At 32.9% G+C, this 23,836-nt stretch overlaps 1 protein-coding gene across 1 annotated transcript in view; it reads left to right on the top strand.

Annotated features, from left to right (window-relative positions):
* Nucleotides 1–23,836, top strand: part of ZSWIM6 (zinc finger SWIM-type containing 6) — a 197,731-nt gene that overhangs the window by 115,923 nt on the left and 57,972 nt on the right. The window contains exon 2 of the mRNA XM_031965403.1: nt 10,395–10,751. Within this exon, the coding sequence (XP_031821263.1) occupies nt 10,395–10,751 (357 nt within the window). The remainder of the gene's footprint in view (nt 1–10,394; nt 10,752–23,836) is intronic.

Here is a 23,836-nt window from a genome sequence, read left to right on the forward strand (position 1 = left end):
TTTGCACATTTTCATGTTAAATAAAACCTTAGACAACAAAAATAAGTATGTATTGACATCCTTTTAAGAGGTTGTCTAACAGCATAACTTTGAAACACTGATAGATCTACATTTAAAAGTAGCTATTGATTTTTTATTTTCATACATATGCTTATTAATTAATCATATGATATCAGCAAACACATATTTTTCAAAAAACACATTCACTAAGTACAAAAAAAAACCCCTTAAGACTAATTCTAATCAGTAAATTCCTCCCAGTTTTCCCCACACCCAGTCCAAAATAGCCATTTAAATGTGAATCAAGGTAAAAATATACTTTAAGAATGAAATCAAGTAGGAACATCTAGGTGGTTCAGTGGATAGAGCACCAACCCTGAAGTCAGGAGGACCTGAGTTCAAATATGATCTCACTTAACACTTCCTAGCTGTGTGACCTGGGCAAGTCACTTAACCCCAATTCCCGCAGAAAAAAAAAAAAAAAAAAAAAAGTGAAGATGAAGTAACAATTACAGCCTTATACTAGCTCCTTCTACTGCTTAATATATTGATTGATAGAGAGTATAGGTAAGACAACATAGTGTCTTACCTATCTAAGTAGAATGATAGAATTTTAAACCTTAAGAAATCTTCAAGATCACCTTTCTAACATTCATTTTCCAATTCAGGAAATGGAGGCATGAAAAAAACTAATTTTTCCAAGGCCGTTAAGTAAGCTAGTGGAAGAACCAGAGTTATAATGACTTTTCTCTTCAGTCCCAAAATTTTTTCCCTTGTATTATGCTTTCTTTGCTGATTCGTTTGACTTCCCTAAATGTTGAAATCAATGACCTCATAATAATAATCACTGAAATAATTGTCAGACATTATTAGCTTATCTTCAGTTTCTGAAAGAATTGCTGTCAGAACTATGGAATATCTTATCTCTTGTTCATAAATCCTAATTTTAAGAAGCTTTAAGCTATAAAATTCTAAAGTTTAAAAACTTAAGATACTTCATCATTCATAAATAAATACATTTTTTAAATGAAGTGGTAGAGAAGCTCAATTATGATTACAAGACAAATCTTTGCAAGATTTTTGTCTTATTTCTGATTACAACTTTTATATGCTGTCATTAAGGTCATTCAGTCTTTTTCCCATTTAGAATTAAAAGCTATGCATTTAAGTCATTAGAAATAAATAAAATTCCTATTATTAGTAGTTAGCATAGTGTTTTGGTTACTATAGTAGTTTTGACAAAGTTGGTTTTTTTTTAAGAGACATGACTTGAAACACAAATTTGTTAATCAACAATATCTTTCTCTTTTTCTTATTGCTTTTTCTCCTTTCTTCTAATCCTAGTCCGGAGGTGACTTGAAACAGCTAGTGTATAAACACTGATATTACTAGGACAGAAAGGTCTCACTCTATGCCAAGTATCCACTATCTACCCTGAACTGTGAGCCATAATTTATTCTACAACTAGTTACTCATTTTTATGCTGCTGGAGCAGAATTCAGATTCTCAGTATTTGTGGATGTGATCAGGGAATAGAAGGGATCTTGAAAACTTAACTACCCAGAAGAGTTTGATTTCAGATACAAAAAAGGTTTTGTTTTGTTTTGTTTTGTTTTGTTTACTATTTTAAAAAATCCTGTTTGCTAATTATTTTTGACTTTGATTAACCATTTCTTAAAGCTGGAATTTCCATATTAATACATTTCTTTAAAAACAATTAACTGAGGGGCAACTTGATGGCACAGTGAATGGAGAGCTGACTCTGGAGTCAAGAGAACCGGAGTTCAAATGTGACCTCAGACCCGTTCTACTTTCTAAACCCGTTACCCTGGGCAAGTCACTTAACCCCAATTGCCTCACTTCCCAAAACAAAACACCCAACCATTTGACTGGTAAGAATTACCAAAATGGCAACCCTGTTGGCAAAGCTTCTTTTATTTCAAGGTGAAAATTTGGAAAATTTGTAGGGATATTTCCTCCTCACGTAAATATCAAACCATTATTGAAAAATGCCAGTATCCAACTCTGAGATACTATTATATACCTCTCAGATTGGTTAAGATGACAGGAAAAGATAAGGATGAATTTTGGAGGGGATGTAGGAAGACTGGGACACTAATACATTGTTGCTGGAATTGTGAACAGATCCAGCCATTCTGGAGAACAATTGGAAATATGCCAAATAGCCACCAAATTATGCATACACTTTGACCCAGCAGTGTTACTACTGGACTCATATCCCAGAGAGATCTTAAAGAAGGGGAAAGGACCCACATGTGGAAAAATGTTTGTGGTAGGCCTCTTTGTAGTAGCAAGAAACCGAAAACTGAATGGATGCCCATCAGTTGGAGAACGGCTGAATAAGTTATGATATATGAATGTTATAGGATATTATTATTCTATAAGAAATAACCAATCAGTAGGATAATTTCAGAAAGACCTGGAGAGACTGACATGAACTGATGCTAAGTGAGGAGAGCCGAACCAGGAGATCATTGTACACGGTAGCAAAAAGATTATACGGTGATCAATTCTGGTGGATGTGGCTCTCTTCAATAATGAGATGATTCAGGCCAGTTTCAGTAGTCTTGAATGATGAAGAAAGCCATCCACATGCAGAGAGAGAACTGTGGGAACAGAGTGTGGATCACAACATAGTATTTTCAATTTTTGTGTTGTCTGCTTGCATTTCATCTTCTTTCTCATTTTTCCCCCCTTTGGATCTGATTTTTCTTATATAGCATGATAATTGTAGAAATATGTATAGGAGAATTGCACATGTTTAGCATATATTGGATTAGTTGCCATCTAGGGGAGGGGGGTTGGGGAAAGGGGGGAAATTTTGAAACGCAGGATTTTGCAAGGATCAATGTTGAAAATTATCCATGCATATGTTTTGAATATAAAAAGCTCTAATAAAAATAAGTAAGCGAGCTAAAATCAAAAAAGAAAAAAGGAAGGAAGAAAGATAGATTAGATGTCAGTATCTTAGCTATTTTATTCTGGCTGTCTGAAAATTCACAAAAATCTCTTTCTTCCACAGAAAGAGTACACAATCTATTTACTTATACTATAAACTTTTTTTTTAATTAAAGTTTTTTATTTGCAAAACATATGCATGGGTAATTTTTCAACTTTGACTCTTGCAAAACTTTCTGTTCCAGATTTTTCCCTCCTTCCCCTCTCTCCTCCCCTAGATGGTAGGTAGTCCAATACATGTTAACTATGTTAAAATATGTTAAATCCAATATAGGTATACATATTTATCCAATTATCTTGCTGCACAAGAAAAATTGGATCTAGAAAGAAAAAAACCCGAGAAGGAAAACAAAATACAAGCAAACATCAACAGAAAGCACGAAAATGCTATGTTGTGGTCCATATTCAGTTCCCAGAAGCCTCTCTTTGGGTGTAGATGGCTTTCTTCATCACTGAACAATTGGAACTGGTTTGAATCATCTCATTGTTGAAGAGAGCCATGTCCATCAGAACTGATCATTGTATAGTCTTTTTGTTGCTGTGTATGATGATCTCCTGTATACCATAAACTTTGAATTTTCAGAGCTCTGTGTTCAAGTATATGTTTAGGGGGTAGGGAGGGGAAAAGTATATTCTGTTAGGGAAGAGAAAGATAGGGGAATGAAAACCAGTCCAATAGAAAGAGCCTCAAAGGACTGGGGAGCACAACACTTGACCATTTCTATTGAGAAAATCCAACAGTTACTTTGAAGCAAAATTCTTTTTCTCTTTATTTTTAGGTTTAAATCAAATCAGTTTTTAAGATTGGAATACTTGAAGTAGACAAATGAGAAAGTAAATTTATTTCACAAATTTGGCAATGTATGTGATATGAATTCATTAGAATATGAATAGCCCACAGCCCTATATCCATGGCTATCAAAGAATTGGTTGTCTTTTCTACCTTCTCTGTTAGAGGATTTTGAAAAGGATTGCGCATCCCTTATCCCAGTTTTAAATGTGTGCTAAGTCATTTTTCACCTTCTCCTACCATAATTGCAAATGTCGCTTTTTAAATGAACAATCCATGTTTTCCAAAAGGCCTCCTTGTAAAGTCAGTGGAGTGTTAATTCAGTTGTTTCATTAAGAAAATTCCAAATGTTATGCTGTTAATATGTAGATACTCTGAATATATTGAATGTGAGCCTGGTAAGTGCCTCTCAGGATGGGCAAGCCTGGGTGAGTTCTGTAAATCATTGCAGGAACATGCAGACTGATTTGATCACAAATTTTTTGAGTAATGCCATTATAGTATAAGAGACATCGTGTCCTTGGTTGGGGGGATGGAGGAGGAGATTTGGTACTAACAAAAATGGAAATTGATAATAGTCCATATAGCTTAAGTCCATTTATTATAAATACAAGTTATTTTGGTGGAGTTTCTGAAGTCACTAAAAATTCCATCAAGTTAGTGTCAGGTATTTAAAAGAAGCTATTTAAGCTTAATCTAAATGAAAATAGCAAACTTTTGATGTCATTTTTGTTATAGTAATAAGACTTTAAAGAGCTAGATGGAATGTGTGCTGGTTTGAGTCAGGAGTCTTAAAGAAAAAACTTGACTAGTATAATGAATTTTCAGTATTAAATCTATTAGAGAGGAACTATGGAATAGTAGATAAGAGAGCCAGTATCAGGATCAGAATGTTTTGGATTTGGCTGTGACCCTGGCCAAATCACTTGACCTCTTAATGACACAAGCAATTCTTAACTTAGTTGCAGAAGAGATGTTGATATGAATTAGTAGAGAGTTCCCTGTTGGTGGCAGTTCCCTATACCAGCGAAATAGCAGGTTCTCTTCACCCATTTCTAAATTCCCCCTTCCCCCAATATATTTAAGCCACTTTGCAAGACAGCCACTACTCTGGGACTTTATCAGGGCTTGGAGGGCATTCAACTTAGACTTGTCTGTCTTCTGAAGATCAGGCTGAGTTTGAAGAGTTTCATTCTGATAGGATTAACTATCAGATGCTAGTTTTATTTGTTTGGCTATAATCCTTCAAGCTTTCTACAAGACATGGAATAACTGGGACCTACATGACTGGCAAGTATACTCAGATGAAGGAAATTTCAGAACCTGAAATACTGAAGCAAGAGGCCAGGTACTGAGTAAACATGTGTTTTATAAGATGTAGCTTGTTTTAAGCAAAAAAGCATTTTTAAAGTAAGTCCTATTTTTACAAATTAACTAATTTAAAATGTGAAGAATGCTCAGTGTTTAAAGTAGCTTGTGAATCTTTTCAGAGAAAATAATCATTTTGTAAAGATAATCAACTTGAATTTTTATTATGCATTTATATTTTTATTATATAGATTCTTTTATAAAAGTGGAATTTGCTTTATAATGAACTATATTAAAACTAATACTATTTACTCTCTCTGAACTAAGACCATTTAAAAATTTTATTTTAATTATTTGCGTAGTATCCAGCTTCTTTGTTCCATTTCTTTATGGAATATGTAGGGTAAACTATTTTGCATAAAATCACTTATATACTCATGTAATAATGTTCTTAAGAGTTTAAAAACCATACTCACCTGATTTTCAGGGGTCTCCACAATTCAACCTGAGTCATCTATCCTAATATTTGTAGTTTCACATTTAATTTATGGCATATTCTTACTTCTATGCATCTTAGCTTCCTATTAGACTAGAAATTCCTTGACAGCCAAAACTATTTTCTTCTTTTTATCTGTGCATATAATGCATTTCACATATATCAACATTAATTATATGTTAAATAGATAAAATATTTTTGATTGCATATGTTAGAAAGAGATTTACTATTTACATGAAGATTGTCCCTCTTCTGTATAAAAATATTCACATAGACTTTATCAGCCAAGTTGCTGTTGGCACGTAGCACAATGCCTTGAACGTAGTACATGTTTAATACACTTTGATGTCTTCATTTGGTTAAATTGAATAAAATAATACAGGTAAGATTTTCTAGGATTAATTTATATTTAGTACAAATATTAATTGTGGTCCTGCTTCTGTGGCAATGTTGTTTGGCCACAGCATAACTATAAAGACCTAGAGGCTAAAGAGTTTACTTATTTGTGATTTATAAAATGTGAATTTGTTATTGTGTGAGGAAATTGCTGAGGGAGGGGAAAAAAGGTCCATTATTAAGTATTTTTGGACTAGACCATAAACTCATGTATCAGGAACCACTTAGATATTTTTTATCAATCTGAGATGTAAAGATAACTGATTATGTTATTATTTGTATGTAAATACTATTGTATAAGTTATCTAAATACCAGAGGAAACTGAATGAAGATGTTATAATACTAATCCTAGCAGGGTCTTGTAATAGATAGTATTAAGGTCACTAAGAAGCTTTATATATATATATATATATATATATATATCAGATTATATATTTTTTATATATATATAATATATATAATCTGATATTATATTCACAAGTTCTATTATTTTCTCTATTTTACACATAAGGAAACTGAGGCAGCAAGGCTTAAATTTTGTCTAGAGACATGTAGCTATAAGTGTCTGAGGCTAAGTTTGAGTTTGGATTATCCCTTTTTCTAGCATTTCTTCTATTGGCCCACTTAGATTCCTTTTAATGCCTTTTAGCATTTCTTGATTTAGTTCTTGCTTTTTTTTTTTTTTTGCCAACTAATTTTGTTTGTACAGGTAATTTTGCTTCTGAATTTTTCTTTTAGCAGTCTTTCTTTTCCACTTCTTTCTTCTATACCTCTCATTTCATTTATAATTTCACTGGCTCACCCTGGGCTGGTTATGTAGCTCTATATTGAATCCATGTTCTTAGGCAGTGATATATGACTGTATTTTTTCCTTTGATTCCAGTCACTGTTCATCCTGGTGGTCTTTATCAGTTTGTATTGGTGTAGTTGTAGGAGAGAGCAGATCTATACTGTTTCCTTTTAAAGCTCCACTAGCTTTTCCAGTCTTCTCATATACATAGTCACTCTTTGAGGGTAAGGACCATGTTTTTGGCTGCCTTTGTATAACCCAGAACTTAGCACAGTATATGACATGTAGAAAGTACTTAATAAACGCTTATCAACTGCCTGATAAAAAATGAGAAACAGGCAAAGAGTTTAAAAGAGCATCTTGTAATCGCACGTCTTCCTACTTTCACAGGCTTTGTGGGAAAAGGCCACCCAAGAGTTAAGGTTATAGAGAATTTTTTTTAAAAAATCAAGTAAAATCACTTTAAATCTGGTTGAAAAAGACAGAGGATAGAAGTTAAAGGAGAGTGTGGTTAGGTCATGTCTTTTGCTAGATGCATTGATTAGGTCATAAGCCTCATTGTGAGGCTTGCATATATAAGATTATGTAAACAATGGATTTGCTAATATCATACAAATATGGAGTTGTATAAACCTGGATTTAAAGTAATGGGGCAAATAATTTAAATCTTTAATCTTCTTACTGTTATAAAGAGTTAAGCATTATTTATCTTGTTTGTTTCTTTTTCCCTACTGGCTATGTACCAGAAATTTGGAACTGGGCCAGAGATGTCTCCAAAACATAGCAGTTAAAATAATTTTGAATGTATTTAAGTATAATTTTGGCACCTATTTTGGAAAAATACTTGAAAAAATCATGGATATTTATGGATTTGAAGCTGCATTCAATCATGTGAGTTTCTAAATCTAGTTCACTTCTATTTTGACTACATTTTAGTAGTATACCCAAAGAAGAACTCCTGCCTTATACCTGAAACTATATTAGGATTTTAAGTATGTCAACAATTTTAAACAGTCTACCGAGAGACTTAAGGGTCTAGTGACATGACAAGACTATATGTTTCTTGTCATAAGATCAGGTTAACTAAATTTAGACAGATATATGACCAGGTTGACAGAATTTCTTTTAGCTTATGGCAAAATTAAATTTTAGATATATTGGGACATAGATTCGTGGAGGAATGAAGTCACAGATCCTGTAGTATTGAAGTATCTAATGCCATAGACTTGTTAAATGACATATTTCACTTAGACAAAGATATTTTCTTATTTCATTACATTTAGTTGTGATTTCATTAAGTGAACTTAAATATTTATGCTTGAATATTTCCCAACTCTTATAACTTTAGTAGATGCTTTATTGAGTAGCCAAGATGAAAACATTTATCACCTTTTGGCTGAATTTTAACTTAAAATTGCACTAAGATTTTTAGGATACCTTGTTATATACAAGACCAGTCCTTTGTCTTTAAGTGTTTTTAAATTACTTTCTTAGTGATTAATAAAATAGTTTATTTTAATAATAGAAATTAGAGCTAATAAATTTAATTAGCCAATTCAGTTATCTTCTCTCTCCCTTAGGATTTCACTCTAGATAATTCTGTAGTGGAAGTAAAAGAAATTTTAAGAAAGGCAGTTAATCAAATTTCTTTTTTTGCATAATTTTGGACACGTCCCATGTTTGTCAGCCAGGAAACAAACATTTATTAGGTGTCTTCTATGTGCCAGGTCCTATGCCATATTTTCTCAACTCTCAAGGAGTCCAGAGTCTAATGAGGGGGGAGACAACATTCTATATGAGAAACTGGAGACAATTTTAGGAGAAGGCAGTGAAGTTAAAGAGGACAGAGAGAGGCATATTTGCAGAAGGTAGGAATTTAACTGAGATTTGAAAGAAGCTAGTCAAGCCAGAAGGTTGACATGAAGAAAAATTGGGAGTTCCCAGCAGGAGAGATAAATAAGTCAGTACTAATGCCCAGTGTTGGGAGAGTGTTCTAGTAGGAATTGGAAGTTTGCTGAAGTCACTGTATCAGTGTGTGAAGGGAAACGGTCTAAGAATGGTAGAATGGTAGAAAAGGAGCTTTTGAAGAACTTTAAAAGTAGAATAGGATTTTGTATTTAGTCTGGGAGGTTAAACTAGGGTTGATTGCATGAGGGGAAAGATGACTTTGGTCCTATACACTTTAGGAAGATCTATCTAATAGCAAAGTGGAACACAGACTAGAGGGAGACTTAAGTCAGGGAGATCAACTAGGAGGCCATTGGATCAGTCCAGGCTTGAGGTAATGAGGCCAGACTGGCTTGATAACTTAAGGGACTGGTCCAAAAAATAGTGACTGATCTAAAGATAGACTGCAGTATTTGAGCCCATAGGTGATAAGAAACTGGTGGGAGTTTATTGAATATAGGAGTGATGTGGTCAGAACTGCACTTTAAAAAAATTTACCTTGGTGGTTGAATAGCAGATAGACAGGAATAGTGAGAGATTTGTAACAGGCTGACCAGCTAGGAGGTTCTTGTAGTAGTCTAGGTATGAGGTGATGAGGTTTGCATTAGAAATGCCACTGTGGTGGCATCAGAATCAGAGGAGAAAGTGGGGCATATTTGAAAGCTGTTACACAGGTAAAATTGAAAGATCTTGGCAAGACATTGAATTGGGGGAGGGTACAAGATGATTAGGAGTTGAAGATATAATACTCAGATTGGGAGGCTGGGGAAATGGTATTCTGTACAGTAATAGGGAAAGTAGGATGGGGAAGAGGGGAAGACTTAAGGAGAAAGATAAGAAATTCTGTTTCATATATATTGAATTTAGGCTGATTGCTGGACAACCATTTCAAGATAGCTAAAAGGTAGATGCTAGATGCAAGTTTAGAGATCAGCAAGAGAGATTAAGTCAGGATAGTTAAGATGTGAGAATCATCAGCATAGGGAACCAGTAAGATTGCCAAATAAAACACTATGAAAGAAGGAGAGGGCCCAGGACAGAAGAACCCTGAGATACATTTCTATTTAGTGAACATAACCTAAATGAAAATCTGTCAAAGGAGCCTGAGAAGGAGTCATCAAATAAATGGGAGAACCAGGAGAGAGAGGTGTCCCCCATAAACCTAGAGAAAAGAGTGTTTCAAAAAGAGAGTAATCAACTGTGTCAAAAGCTACAGAGAGGTAAAAAATGAAGATTGAAGTAAAGATGATTGGATTTGGCATTTAGATAATCATTGATAACGTGTTATGCCTAGCTAAGAAGGCAAGTCATAGTTAATGATGGCTTTTTGTTGATATGATCCTGTTTTACTTATAGTTAATGTAGTCAGATATTTTTACATTGGCGATTGCGAATTTATAAGTCAGTCAATGATGGCTTTTTGTTGATATGATCCTGTTTTACTTATAGTTAATGTAGTCAGATATTTTTACATTGGTGATTACGAATTTATATGTGATAAGATTAATATATCAGGGTTATTGCTTAGTTTTATTAGCTTGCTTTATTATTTATTTTATTAAGAAAAATTCATTTGAATTACAAAAATGTACAAAAGAGTACAACAAATTTCTTTTAAATTATGACACACAAAAAAGGTGCTGCATTTTCTTGTATAAGCTAAGTTTTGTCCCCTTTTTTTATACAGGTTTTCACTTGAGTGGCACAGTGACGGAACCTGCAATGCAATCGGAGCCAGAAACTGTTTGCAACGTAGCTATCAGCTTTGATCGTTGCAAGATTACCTCAGTGACCTGTAGCTGTGGAAACAAGGACATATTTTACTGTGCCCATGTTGTGGCACTTTCTTTATATCGCATCCGCAAGCCAGATCAGGTCAAACTGCATCTTCCCATTTCAGAGACTCTCTTTCAAATGAACAGAGACCAACTACAAAAATTTGTACAGTATTTGATTACAGTGCACCATACAGAGGTTTTGCCAACCGCTCAAAAATTAGCAGATGAAATTCTTTCCCAGAATTCAGAAATCAACCAAGTCCATGGTAAGTAGGGCTTTTGTTCCATAAATTTCATGTTTAATTTCCTCTTTATCCTAATTCCTTCCTCCTTTCCTCCCTTCTTCCTTCCCCCCCTTCTTCTTTTCCTCCCTTCCTCCTTTCTTCCCTTCTTCACTTTTTTCCTTTCCTCCTTTTCTCCTTTCCTCCTTCCCTTTCTTCCTCCTTCCTTGACCCTGCCTCCCTCTCAATAGACTAGACAATTTGAGTTAGGGATCTGTTTTGTTAATATTTTCAACCATATTGTGATTATGACACAGTAAAACATTCCACTAGATATTCTTCTTATATTTTCCGGAATGTATAATCCTAGAGATTTTTTTTCCCCTTCAAATGTCCCAATCACCTTTGTTCTAGTAAACAATTTGGTAGGTTATTTAATTCTTCCATTTTATGGACTATTACTAGAATCCATGGATTTTGCATAGCCTGACAGTATGCTCTGATTCCTTGCCCCCAAGTAAGATCAAAACTTTAAAATATATATATATATTTTTTTAGTGAATCAGGAAAGAACAAGTAGTACCCATCTCCAAAAATTCTTGTGAAGAAAACTCTTTGTAAACTTCTAAGTATGATATAAATGTGAACTCTTATTATTATTGTCATTATGTTTAAGGCTCAGTCTTTAAAATGTACATTATGCAACTATGTCTCATTTAAAGTATTGACATGAAAATGATAAGCAGATAATTTCACCTTACAAAAGAATTCCTAACAAGTTTTCCTTATGGATATGAAACCTTTTCTTTACAATAAGTTGCTATATGTTTTTCAGAAACATCTTTAGAATAAAATGAGGTAGTGAAATACACATAGTGCAGTGTGCTTATATAAGACTATATAAACACGTACATACACACATGTAGTTATCATTTAGGTACCAGAGTTAGATGTGATTGCATTTTAATGGACATTCAATTTTCAGAAAACAATGATCTTCCAAATCTTTAAGTAGTATGTAATACTTTTGAAGTTCTTTGTCAAAGAAGAACCTGACTTATCTTATGTAGACTCATATCTCTTTTACCTGCCATTGAATATTGTCTATTTTTATAAAGTGGTTATTAAAATAAAGTATTAATGCAAAGTCAGGACCTAGTAAGATTAATACCTAACATGTTAAAATGTTTTTCTGATTCTTATTTGGCATTCAAGAACAGTAATGACAAACAGCATTTCCACATAGGTGCCTCAGAAAGAGATGTAGCAAAAAAGCACTTGAGTACATTTTTGAGAACAGTTCTGTTGCCATCCTTATTATATAGCTAAAATATTACTCTTTGAAACATCAAACTGGCTAAGAGTTTGCCTACAGAAGTACGAGTTTTAAAAACTGGTCAGTTTTATCTTCCTTTCCCATAGATTAGCTGTATGATCCCCTTCTGGGCCTCAGATTTCTTCATCTGTAAAATGAATTGGATTAGATATATTATCTAAAGTCATTTTTAGATCTAAGATTCTGTGCCTATTTTGTCACCTGCTAATTGATTTATTTGATTTTTTTATGCATTCATCTTCATATCCATATAATCTAAAATAGTGTTATGTCAGGCAAAAGTTGAATTTAAATGAATATTCATACTATAAAAGAATACTGAGATATCTAAATTTTTGTATTTAGAAAAACTGTATTTACAGTATCCATGTCATTGCTTGTTCTGTAATTTTCTTTAAAAAAAAATCTGTTGGAAAGAAAAACTTTGGTACATAAGAACTATTTTCTTTTTAGTGGCTTAATTTCTTTTCTTCATAGTGAAGAGTAGTGCTAAAACAGAAAAGTAAATTAGTATTTGAAATTTATGGGATAAATATTACTGTATTTCTTTTTTATTTAGTATTTTCTTTTTCCTTTACTTACATGTAAAAACAATTTTTAACATTCTTTTTAAAACTTTGAGTTTAAAATTCTCTTGCTTTCTTTTTCCCCACTCCTCACTCCCCCTCATTAAGAAGGCAAGTAATTTGATATATGTTATACATGTATAGTCCTCTTGCAGTTTTTAAAATCAAAAAGGGTGGTGGTGGAAAGAAGGGGAAATATTCAAAGTAATGTAGAAATTCACTTTCTACAAATAACTTTTACATGAGAACAGTTGCATAAGAATAGTGATCTTTAAACAGATTAACCAGTCAGTCCTGTTTTTTGAAAGTATATAGCCAAATTAACTAGTAGCCTGAAAAATGTGTTGGAGTAATTGTTTTAGTTCTTTTTGTTTAAGAATTGTATAAGACATAGGAAAAGAGAATGTGGAAAACAAGATTAGCTTAAGTGTTGAATTAGGAAATTTGTTGTTAACCGTTTAATAGGAAGTAAGATAAACCTAGACTGGCTCTTCAAATATTCATGCTGTATAGAAAATGCTTTGTATCTGATTATTGAACATTTATTAATGATAATAAGTCACAAGTGTTTGGTATTTTTCTATTTAACTTCCATGGATTTTGCTAATTTTAATCACTTTTTGCTCATAAATTTGTAAATCCCCCCAAAAGTTTTCCTTAAAAGAGTTTTACTACTCTTAGGATAATTAGTAACCTATTTTTGTTTGTATGACTGGAAAAATGTGTAATATCCTCTTTAAAATGTAATCTCTTGTTGAGTTTTCTTGGGGTCTCTGGAGGCAGCCTTCCTTTCAGATCAATAATCACCACCCAAGTAGCCAGGGCTTAAAGTCCAAATCCTTTATTGTCTCTTTCCAAGTCTTGTCTCCTTTGCTGCGGCCCAGTTAGCTTTCTTATACTCCAGATCCTTTATTATCTCCTTCCTGAGGCTGGGCAGCTTTCTGGAGAGCCTTTCAGTCAGGCCTTGGTTCCGAGAGCTTGAGTTCCTGCCTGCCTTTTCTGGCTTCTGAATCTCCCCGACTGAATCTTGGCTGAGGCTCATAGCTTATATATGCTCTCTTATCAAAGGTGTGAATCTTGTAGAACTATAGTAAGTAGGAAGTACTTATACTGAACTAGAGAACTGTTAAGCACCATGCTAAGATAGATAACTATTGTCTCTATCAATTCCACTGACACTTAGCACCTTGTTTCAAGTTCTGGCCCATGACAAAAATGAGTATTTATTTTTTAAGATTATTGATGTCTAATAAAATGTTATATTTTCTCCAGCTAGATTTTAATACATAAAATTTAATGATGATCAAATTTCAAAGCAGTTTTTTATTGTATTCTTTTCTGGACATGTTCTCTTGTGAGAACAGGCAGAAATAGAATATGTTTTGGGGAAGAATTGATTATACTTTCATGTAATGAATTTACATGTATTTTCACCTTGTTTTAGATATCCTGTCACTGTGTCTTTGCACATTGTTTGTTGCTTAAGCCTGATATATTCTCCTTACCTTGACCTCCTACTTTTCCCTTCCTTCAATTTTGAGCTCAAATCTCACCTTCTGAAATAGACCTCTTCTAAGATCCTCAACTTTTCTCTCTTAAGATTTCTCCCCATTTAATGTTTATATCTTTAAATTTTTAATGGATTTTTTTGGTTTTATATCACTTTAATTTCTCCTTGTCTTTCTCCTACCTCCAAGAGAACAATTTGCATAAAACATAGAATTTTCTACTCAGTATATATCTTGTATGTATCCAATTATTTAAATGTCATCTCTCCCTTTAGTTTGTGAACTCCTAAGGGAATGTTTTTGCCTTTCTTATATTATTAGTATGGAACCTAGTATATACTAAGTGCTTTACAAATACTTTTTGATTAGCTGATTTAAGTAGGTTGAATTTTTAACAATATGTTCAATGTGAACATAATAAGATCAGTGTATCTAAACTTAATACTATAATAGTAATTATAATTTAAATTATAAATAAGCCAAGTCCATCACAATTGATCATCACAATCAAAATTGTTCTTGCTTATATTCTCTTTATTCTTAGCAATAGTTTTTACATGTTTTTCTAGCCTTCTCTGAAATCGGTCTACTCGATATTTCTTATAGAACAGCAATCTTCCATTATATTCATATATCATAATTTCCTCAGCCATTTCCCAACTGAGGGAAACTTGGTTTCCAGTTCCTTACCACTGCAAAAGGGACTTCTACAAACATTTTTGCACATGTAGGTCTTTTTACCTTTTGTATGATCTTTTTGAGATACAGACCCAATAGAGACACTTCTGTATCAAATGATATACACAATTTGATAGCCCTTTGGACATAGTTTCAAATTGCTCTCCAGAATCGTTGGTTCAGTTCACAACTCTACCAACAGTATATTAGTGTCCCGGATTCCCCACATCCCCTCCAGCATTTATCATCTTTTCCTGCTATCTTAGCCAGTCTGAGAGGTATAAAGTGGTATCTCAGATTTTGGTAATTTGTATTTCTCTAATAGTAATTTGGAGTATTTTTTCGTATGATTAGAAATAGCTTTAATTTCTTCATCTAAAAAGTGTTCATATCCTTTGATCATTTATCAGTTTGGTATGGCTTGTATTCTTGCAAATTTGGTGACTTTTATTCTTATAAATTTCAATCAGTTCCTTGAATATCTTAAAAATGAGATCTCTATCAGAAAAACTCCCCCTAAAATTTTTTCCAAGGTAACTATATCCTTTTTAATCATGTTAGCATTGGTTTTGTGTATGCAAAATCTTTTTCATTATATGTAATCAGATTTGTCTTTATATTCTGTGATCCTCTTCATCCCTTATTTGTTCATGAATTTTTCCTCTATCCATAAGATCCATAGATGATAATAATGACAGCTAACTTTGTATGGCATTTTAGGGTTTGCAAAGTGTTGTACATGTTCTCATATTATTCTCACCAACAATGCTGTGAATTAGGTGTTTTTATTATCCTGATTTTACTGAAAAGGATACTAGGGCTATGAGAGATTAAGTGACTTGTCTAGGATTTAGAGCTAGGTAGGATCTGAATCAGGATTCAAACCCAGGTCTTCTGGACTCTCAAGTCCAGAACTTTACCCACTCTTCCTAATGGCTGCCTCTAAAACTCTATATCAGAAAGGTAATTTCTTCTTTATGCCTCTAATTTCTTTATTATTGATCTTTTACTTCAGAAGTTCAAAACCAAACTCATTATTTTCCTTCCCATATTTTTACTTTTCCAAACTTCCTCAGTACTGTTAAGGATACCATTATCATCCTAAATTACCCAGGTATGGAACTTAGGTGTCTCCCTCAACTGTTCACTCCCTCCTCCCCCTCCCCATCTCTCTCTTCCTTCCCTTCTCCCCTTTCCTTTTCTTTTCCTCTTTCTCCCTCTGTTCCTCCATTAGACTGTGAGCTCCTTGAGAGCAGGCATTATTTTTTGCCCTTTTGTTTAGGCAATAGCATTTAGGCACACTTTTTGGTATATGTAGGCACTTAATAAATATACTTCTTAATTGTTATTCTATTAAGTCATTTATCCATTTGGAACTTATTTTAATATTTGGTGTAAGTTCTTGCTGAATATGTTATTCCTGCCAGACTGAAAATCATTTCCAGTAATCCCAGAGTTTTTGTTGAATAGTGTGTTTTTACTCCAGGAATCTGGAGACTTTAGATTTACTAAACACACTAGAATACATTTGTTTGCTTCTGTATGTTATATATCTAATTTCTCCATTTATGTAAATAGTACCAAATAGATTTATTGATTTCTACTCTGTATTGTAGTTTGAGATCTCTTATTGCTAGTTCCACTTCCCTGTTTTTCATATTTCCCTTTTATTCCTCCAGATGAATTTCACTATCATTTTTTCCTAGTTCTACAAGTAGTCATTTAATGATTTGAACCAGCATTAAATAAATTAATTAATGTTACTAGTATCATCATTTTTATTATATTGGCTCAACCTAGTTATGAGCATTTAATATTTTTCTGATTATTTAACTTTTACTTTATTAAAGTGTTTTGTAGTTATATTCACATAATTCCTATATCTTGGTAGATAGTCATCTAAGGATTTTGCATTTTATCATCACTGTAGTTATTTTAAATGAAATTTTCCTTTTTATCTTTCTGTTGGATTTTGTTGGTAATATAAGAAATTGCAACTTTGCTAGTTGCTATTTTAAAGTTAATGTTGCATTTATATTGGCTATGTTGTTCCAGTTTCATTATATGTGCTCTCAATACAATCATTCTGCTATTTATTATTACCTGTGTGATCTTGAATGACTCTTTTAGCTTCCTTGAATAGATCTATATTTTTATACAGCTGCAAAAAAGGAGGTTGGACTGGTTGATCTCCAAGGTCTCATATAGCTTTTAAGTCTTAATATACTATTGCATTAGTGCAAGGTAAAATAATAAACAACTGTAGCAGTGGTAGAATAGAACTAATCTGTGAAGCCTTGCTAAAATTCAGTTGATAATTCTGATTGGGAAAAGTAAAAGGATGTTTAAGTTATTAAAAATTGTACCCTTTCTCTCACATACACACACACACAGATGTGCAGCCCATATTAGCCTTTTATTATTTTTCAGGTGCAAATCCTGTCATCTTTCTTGTCTTTTTGTACTGGTTCTGTTGTCCTCATGTCTGGACATACTTCCCTCCTTCCTTAACTATACTACTTAAAACATTCACTTAAGTACTCAAGTGCCACCCTACATTTGCTGATCTCCTTCCTACAGTTGTATCTCTTATTAACATATGCATATTTTCCCTGATAAATGTAAGCGTCTTAAAGGCAGGGATTTTTCATTTTTGTCTCTGTTTCTCTAGCATATGATGGCATTTAATGAATATTTGTTGGATGATCAAAGTTTTCTTGTATATTAAAGGAAGAACATAGTTGAGATAACCTTTGAGCTACCTTTCATCTTCCACATTCTCTGAACTCACAGATGACTTTTTCAATGTGTCTTTGTGAATTCAAGATACAAATTTAGATCAGTTAAGCATTCAGCTGTCTTTGTTTTCACAGGCTAAATCTTTCCATCTAAATCTTATCCTCAAATTCAATAATTCTGTGATACCAAAAGCAAATAATTTTAATTTTCTTGAGCACCACAAAATCTTTAAAGACCTCAGTGATGTATCAAACTTAGAATAGCATAAATATTTAAACAAAAATTCGTCTAGTTTTTTCCTTTGCAACTAGGTAACATATTCTAAACAAATAATATTCAAATATCAAAAAAAAAAAAAAGAACAATTGAGTAACAAATTAACCCTATTAAAATACTGGTAGCTTTTTCACAATAGTACATTGTTAATATTGGTTTCAAGACTGATAGTTCAAGGAACAATGTTCTTTTCCCAAACTAACTGTGATATGTTCTTTTTATAGTGGTACTGTGAAACAGTATCCCGGACATTATTATTTGCTAATCTAATCACTTTCTTTTTTGTAATGCCAGTTTCATTTGAAAGAGGATCACATATTATGTTTTATTGTTTTGTTTTTGTAAAGTACTTAATGATAGCATGGTAAATACAAATTTCATACGTATGTATATATATAAAAAACTTAACAGTTGTAAAAAATTTTTTGTTTCTTGTTTACTGAACAGGCACAAGTCGTCACATAACCTTTCCCCATGTTTCTGTGTAGAACATTGTATTCATTGTAATTAGAATTGCATTGAACAACCAGTTTCCTAATTAGATGATGTCATTATTGCTGCCATATTTCAGTTTTAATGCATTGGAGAATTGATTTTAGTAAAACAAAAGTACTATATTCAAGTCAAGTTAGTAAATTTGTTAACTGAAGGACAATGAAATCTCACACTTTAGTATGTATTTTTCTTTTTAAATATTTTATTTATGAGGTATCTAGATGACACAGTGGATAATGAGTTCAAATAATGGCTCAGATACTTAACACATTCTCACTGTGTGACACTGGTCAAGTCACTTGCCTCACAAAAGGAAAAATAATAATAAATATTTCATTTATATCTTTTTAACATAATATTTATTCCCACATGTCCTTTTCCCATCTCCTATTCAGAGAACATCCTTTGTAACAGAGTAAGAAAGATTAAAAAAAAAAAATTCAACATTGTTAGCTTTCATTGTTCATAGTTTGCAATTCTTTGGAGAAATGTTCATATACTTTGGCCATTTATCTGTTAGGTACTGGCTCTTGTCTTGTATAGTTGTATTGGTTTCCTATATATCTTAGATGTCCTACCCTTATTGTAGAGCTTTAATATGAATACTCTTCCTTCTGACCCATCAGCAGCAACCTTTATTTTAGTTATTTTGATTTTGTTGCAGCAAAAGATTTTCAATGTGATGTAACTTTTTTTTTAAGTTTTTATTGATATCTTCTTTATTTTACGTCATCATAGTTATCCCAAGTACACTTCCTCCCAGATAAATGGTATTATTTAAAAGAGGTGGAAAAAACCAGCATAACTGATCAGTACATTGAAAAAGTTTTGTAACAGCTATAGACCTCTCACCTCCACAAAGAGGTAGGTTAGGGGCATTTTCTTTTAGCTCTTCATTTAGGTTCTACTTAGTTCTTTATAATTTTGTTAAATTCATCTTTACATTGTCTTTCCATTTACATTGTTGTCACTGGGTACATTCTTGGCTCCTCTTACTTTGTTCTATACCAGTTCATCTTTAGGTGTTTCTCTTGTTTTCATCATTTCTTTTAGCATAGTAGTATTCAGAATCTGATTTGGGTAAGAATTTAACTTGTAGTGATCTTTGCCTTTTCAAACAGAAATATCTGAAAAACTAAGTATTCACTAATACATTACTGCGTGAGCAAATGGAAATTGTGTCCTTGCGATGACTGCATTTGAATCCATTCTTTTAAAATGGGTACTACATGATATAAGGATATTTTATTCCTTTTTTGAATGTATAAAAATACATAATTATCCTTGCAAATGGATAAGATTTACTAACAAAAATAAATTAAATAATAATGAGGATGATAATAAAGGCAAATAAGGGGAAAATAATGGAGGAGGAACACTGACAAATCTATTTGAGTTATTCAAGATCTATATTAATGGCCACATTGCTTGCTTACTTAATTGGCATTTAGCTGAAGGGAAAGTCATTTTTTGGAATGGGAGCAGAACTCGGTATTTTTCAGGTTTCTCCTTTTCATTAAACTTTCCAATAAATAATCTGTGTTACTAGCTTCTTGGATTACAAAACTTGTGGAATTATGACAAGGATTTATTGTTTGTAATGGAAGATAAAGGTTTTTTCTGATTTTTCAAAAAAAATAGAGATTAAAATTGAAATATTAATTATCTGGTTCAGTTGGGAATTTCATTAAGAAGAACTTTTAGATCATTTATAGAATATATAAAATAACATTAAAGTCTTTCAAATTTTTCCCCTTTGCTTCTAAAATATCTTTTAAAATATATAAACCTCTGATCTTTCCTTCTTCCTTTCACATTTCTTTGCCAATGGCGAAAGTATAGATTTTGTCTTCAATTTGTAACAGATGTACAACTATCTGTGTAACCCACAGTCATAATGTTTCCTATGTTCAAAACCAGCAAGTAGTAAAACTGTAGGAGATGACATTATTTTATAAGTTTTCCAAAGAAGCTAAATTAATCACCTCTTCAGTGTAGACAGCTGCTACCTGCATGCTGTCTGAAAAGAGTGAATCTGAAGCTTTAATTTTAACAGTAAGCAAAAGTGATACATCAGAGTTAAAAGCTTTCCTTGGGAGAAGTTATGTTGCTGAGAAAAATGTAAAGAGAGGCAGTTGAACATTTCCTGTGTTGAATTTGTTGTTTTTGGAAATAAAAGAGGAGGATGAGCACAAGTATAACATTGTTAATGGTTTTCTTCCATTGAACATGTAGTCATAGATCCCCAGAACATTAGCCCAGCAGTGTTGGTTAATGTAAAGAGCATAGTAGTTAGAGTAAGTAAACCTGCTTTTTTGAGTCTTAGATAGTGCCTGGCATCTGAGTAACTCTGGATCAATCACTCTGGCTTGTAGTCTTTTCATATGCAAAATAATGGGATTGGACTAAAAAGTCCTCTCAGCTCTAAATCTATTATCCTATACAGTACAGAGTAAAGATTATTTGGTCGATTTTTATATTAATACTTTTGTATTTAAAAATTTTTAAATGATAGGGTGTAGTACCCTCAAAGACTAGAAATCTATGGAAAGATTTAATTTTATTCTTTCAAAAAATTATGGCTGAAAGGTGTCAGTTTGAGATAAATCCTCACAGGCAGGGTGTTTGTAGTGGAAAGCACCTGAGTTCAAAGACTTGGATTCAAATCTTGTCTCTGTTACTTACTATTATTGGGACTTTTAGCAGTCCACTAGCTCCATTTATCTTTTCTCTTATTCCAATTCTAGGTCTTTTCTTTTATTCTAATTCTAAGCATGGGGCTTAAAATTGAAATTCTAATTAATTTTAAAACTAAGGCATAGGTGTTTTAAATTTTTCTCTTATGTTTTTGTCCTGTATATCTCAACTGAAAAGCAAAAAATAAAATGTTTTGGGATACATACTTCATGTGTATTCCTATCCTGCGATTCCTATTTACAAAGAAATTGTAATAGGACAAAAAGCTCTGACTTTTAACTAAGTTTCTGTTAAACACACACACTCTCTTAATTACTTATTATCCTTATGATCCAAATATAATTCTCTTCTTGGCTTTTGAAGCCCTGCACTTAGTCACTAACTACTTTTGCAGTCTTTGCTTAAATCCCCTCCTAATATTTCATGATCCATCAATCAATCCAGCCTTCTTGCTGTTCTTCGCATGTAACATTCCCATCTATCTTCCATTTCTTGCGCTGATTACCCCTCATTCTTAGAATGGTCTCCTTTCTCAGTTCTACCTTTTGGCTTCCTTCAAGACCCAGCTCAACTTCTACATTATGCAGGAAGGAGATCTTCCCTAGGTCCCAGCCCCCACCTCACCTCTCATCCCAGCTGTCAGCAACTTTTGTCTGCAATTAAACTCCTTATCATTCCTCACTGAAACTATTTTAATAGCTTTCTGATTTACCTTTTCACCCCCAAAGATATGTACACAACTCCTATCTACCTTTTCCAAATCATATTTTGTTGAAGCTATTCTGTGCTATGTATGTACATAGTTGTTTATATGTTTTCTTCTGTTAAAATATGAACTTCTTGAAAGCAAGGCAATGTTTTTGTTTTCTTTGTATCTCCAGAACTCAGCACAATATCTGGCAAAGATGTGTACTATGTGCTATTTAGTTCTTTGTTGAATGGCTGACTAATATTTCTGTCCTCCTAAATAAAAAAATTTCAAACTTTGGGATTAACTTGATCCTTCACTGTCCTTCACTTCACACCCCATTTTGTAGTCAGTTGCTAAATCTTGATTTACAATTTACAATTTGATCTATGTATCTATTGAATCTTTCCTCTTCTTTCTATTGCCACTCTTAAACCCCTTATCATTCCTCACTGAAACTGTTTTAATAGCTTTCTGATTTACCTTTCCAACCCCAAAAATATGTACACAACTCCTGTTATCTACCTTTTCTAAATCATATTTTGTTGAAGCTATTATAATAGATCATCTAAGATTCAGGAATATAAATATGTCACTTCTCTGTTCTGGAAAATAGAATATAGACTTCTCAGGCATTTAAGGCAATTCACAGTTTGGGTCCAACCCTATTTCATATTCATGCCTTTCACAATTCAACATTTTAGTCTAAACTGGAAAAATAATTCCCCAAACTTGGTATTCCAATTCCCACCTCCATTTCTTCATCCAAATTGTCTCCCGTTTATTTATTCCATATCTTTGCCATTTTGGAGTTTTCTTACCTTACTAAAAAGCTAAGATGCTACCTCCATGAAGTCTTCTTTGATTTTCCCAATTATTAATGCTCCATCTTTCCTCAGAATGTCTGGTATTAATTTAACTGTGTTTGTGTACACATATATGCACACATGCACTCACAGACACTGTTTACCTGGTAGAATTTATGTGGGGCTGTTTTGTTATCTTTTTTTAATTTTTAACAAGAAATAACTTTGTTTTCCTTGGAGAGAGATAATTTTGAAAAATTATACTTTAATAATAAACTTAAAGTAGCTAACAAAGATTGATTAGGTAAATATTTAAAGCATTTGCGATTAAAAACAATAAGGTTTACAAATGTGATGGGATTGAAGAATCTTAAAAAGCCATATCACACACAAAAATGTACATACAAGTTTAAGTATATACACACATACCCATATATAATTTTATTTAGTGTCCTTAGTACAGAAAAATGAGCAGCACATTTAATTAGTGCTTTACTGTTTGTAAAGCCAGTAGATACGGTTAGGAAGAGTTTTTTGTAATCTCTCTTCATGCTAGGGAACCATGCTTAGTAAATACTTTGTTGTGTTGTGATTTTTATTTTGTTGTGTTGTGATTATGAATCTCCAAACTTTAGTTCTTCAAAATATTTTTAGATACTCCTTCCACTAATAGTAATTCCCTTTTGTTTACATTTATAAGCATAAATGGGAAGGTACTCTAAATCATTAATGATCAGAAAAAATGCAAATTAAGACAATTCTGAGATAACAACCAGTATATACCTCTCAGATTAGCTAAAATCTGAATGTTAGAGGGGATGTGGGAAAATTGGGACACTAATTCATTCTTGGTGGAATTGTGAACCGATTCAACCATTCTGGAGAGCAATTTGGAACTATGCCCAAAGAGCTATCAAACTGTGCATACCCTTTGATCCAGGGGTGTTTTTACTGGCTTGTATCCTAAAGAGATCATAAAGGAGGGAAAGGGACCCACGTGTGCAAAAAATGTTTGTGGCAGCCCCCTTTGTAGTGGCTAGAAACTGGAAATTGAATGGATGCCCATCAACTGGAGAATAGCTTAATAAATTGGGGTATATGAGTGTTATGGAGTATTATTTTGTAAGAAATGACCAGCAGGATGATTTCAGAGAGGCTTGGAGTTCACTTGGAGTTCACTACATGAACTGATGCTAAGTGAAATGAGCAGAACCAGGAGATCATTATACGGCAACAACAAGATTATACGATGATCAATTCTGATGGATGTGGATCTCTTCAACAATGAAATGATTCACACTAGTTCCAGTTGTTCAGTAATGAAGAGAATCAGTTACACCC

This window comes from Sarcophilus harrisii, chromosome 1 (genome assembly GCF_902635505.1).
Source record: "Sarcophilus harrisii chromosome 1, mSarHar1.11, whole genome shotgun sequence".
NCBI classification, from domain to species: Eukaryota; Metazoa; Chordata; class Mammalia; order Dasyuromorphia; family Dasyuridae; genus Sarcophilus; species Sarcophilus harrisii.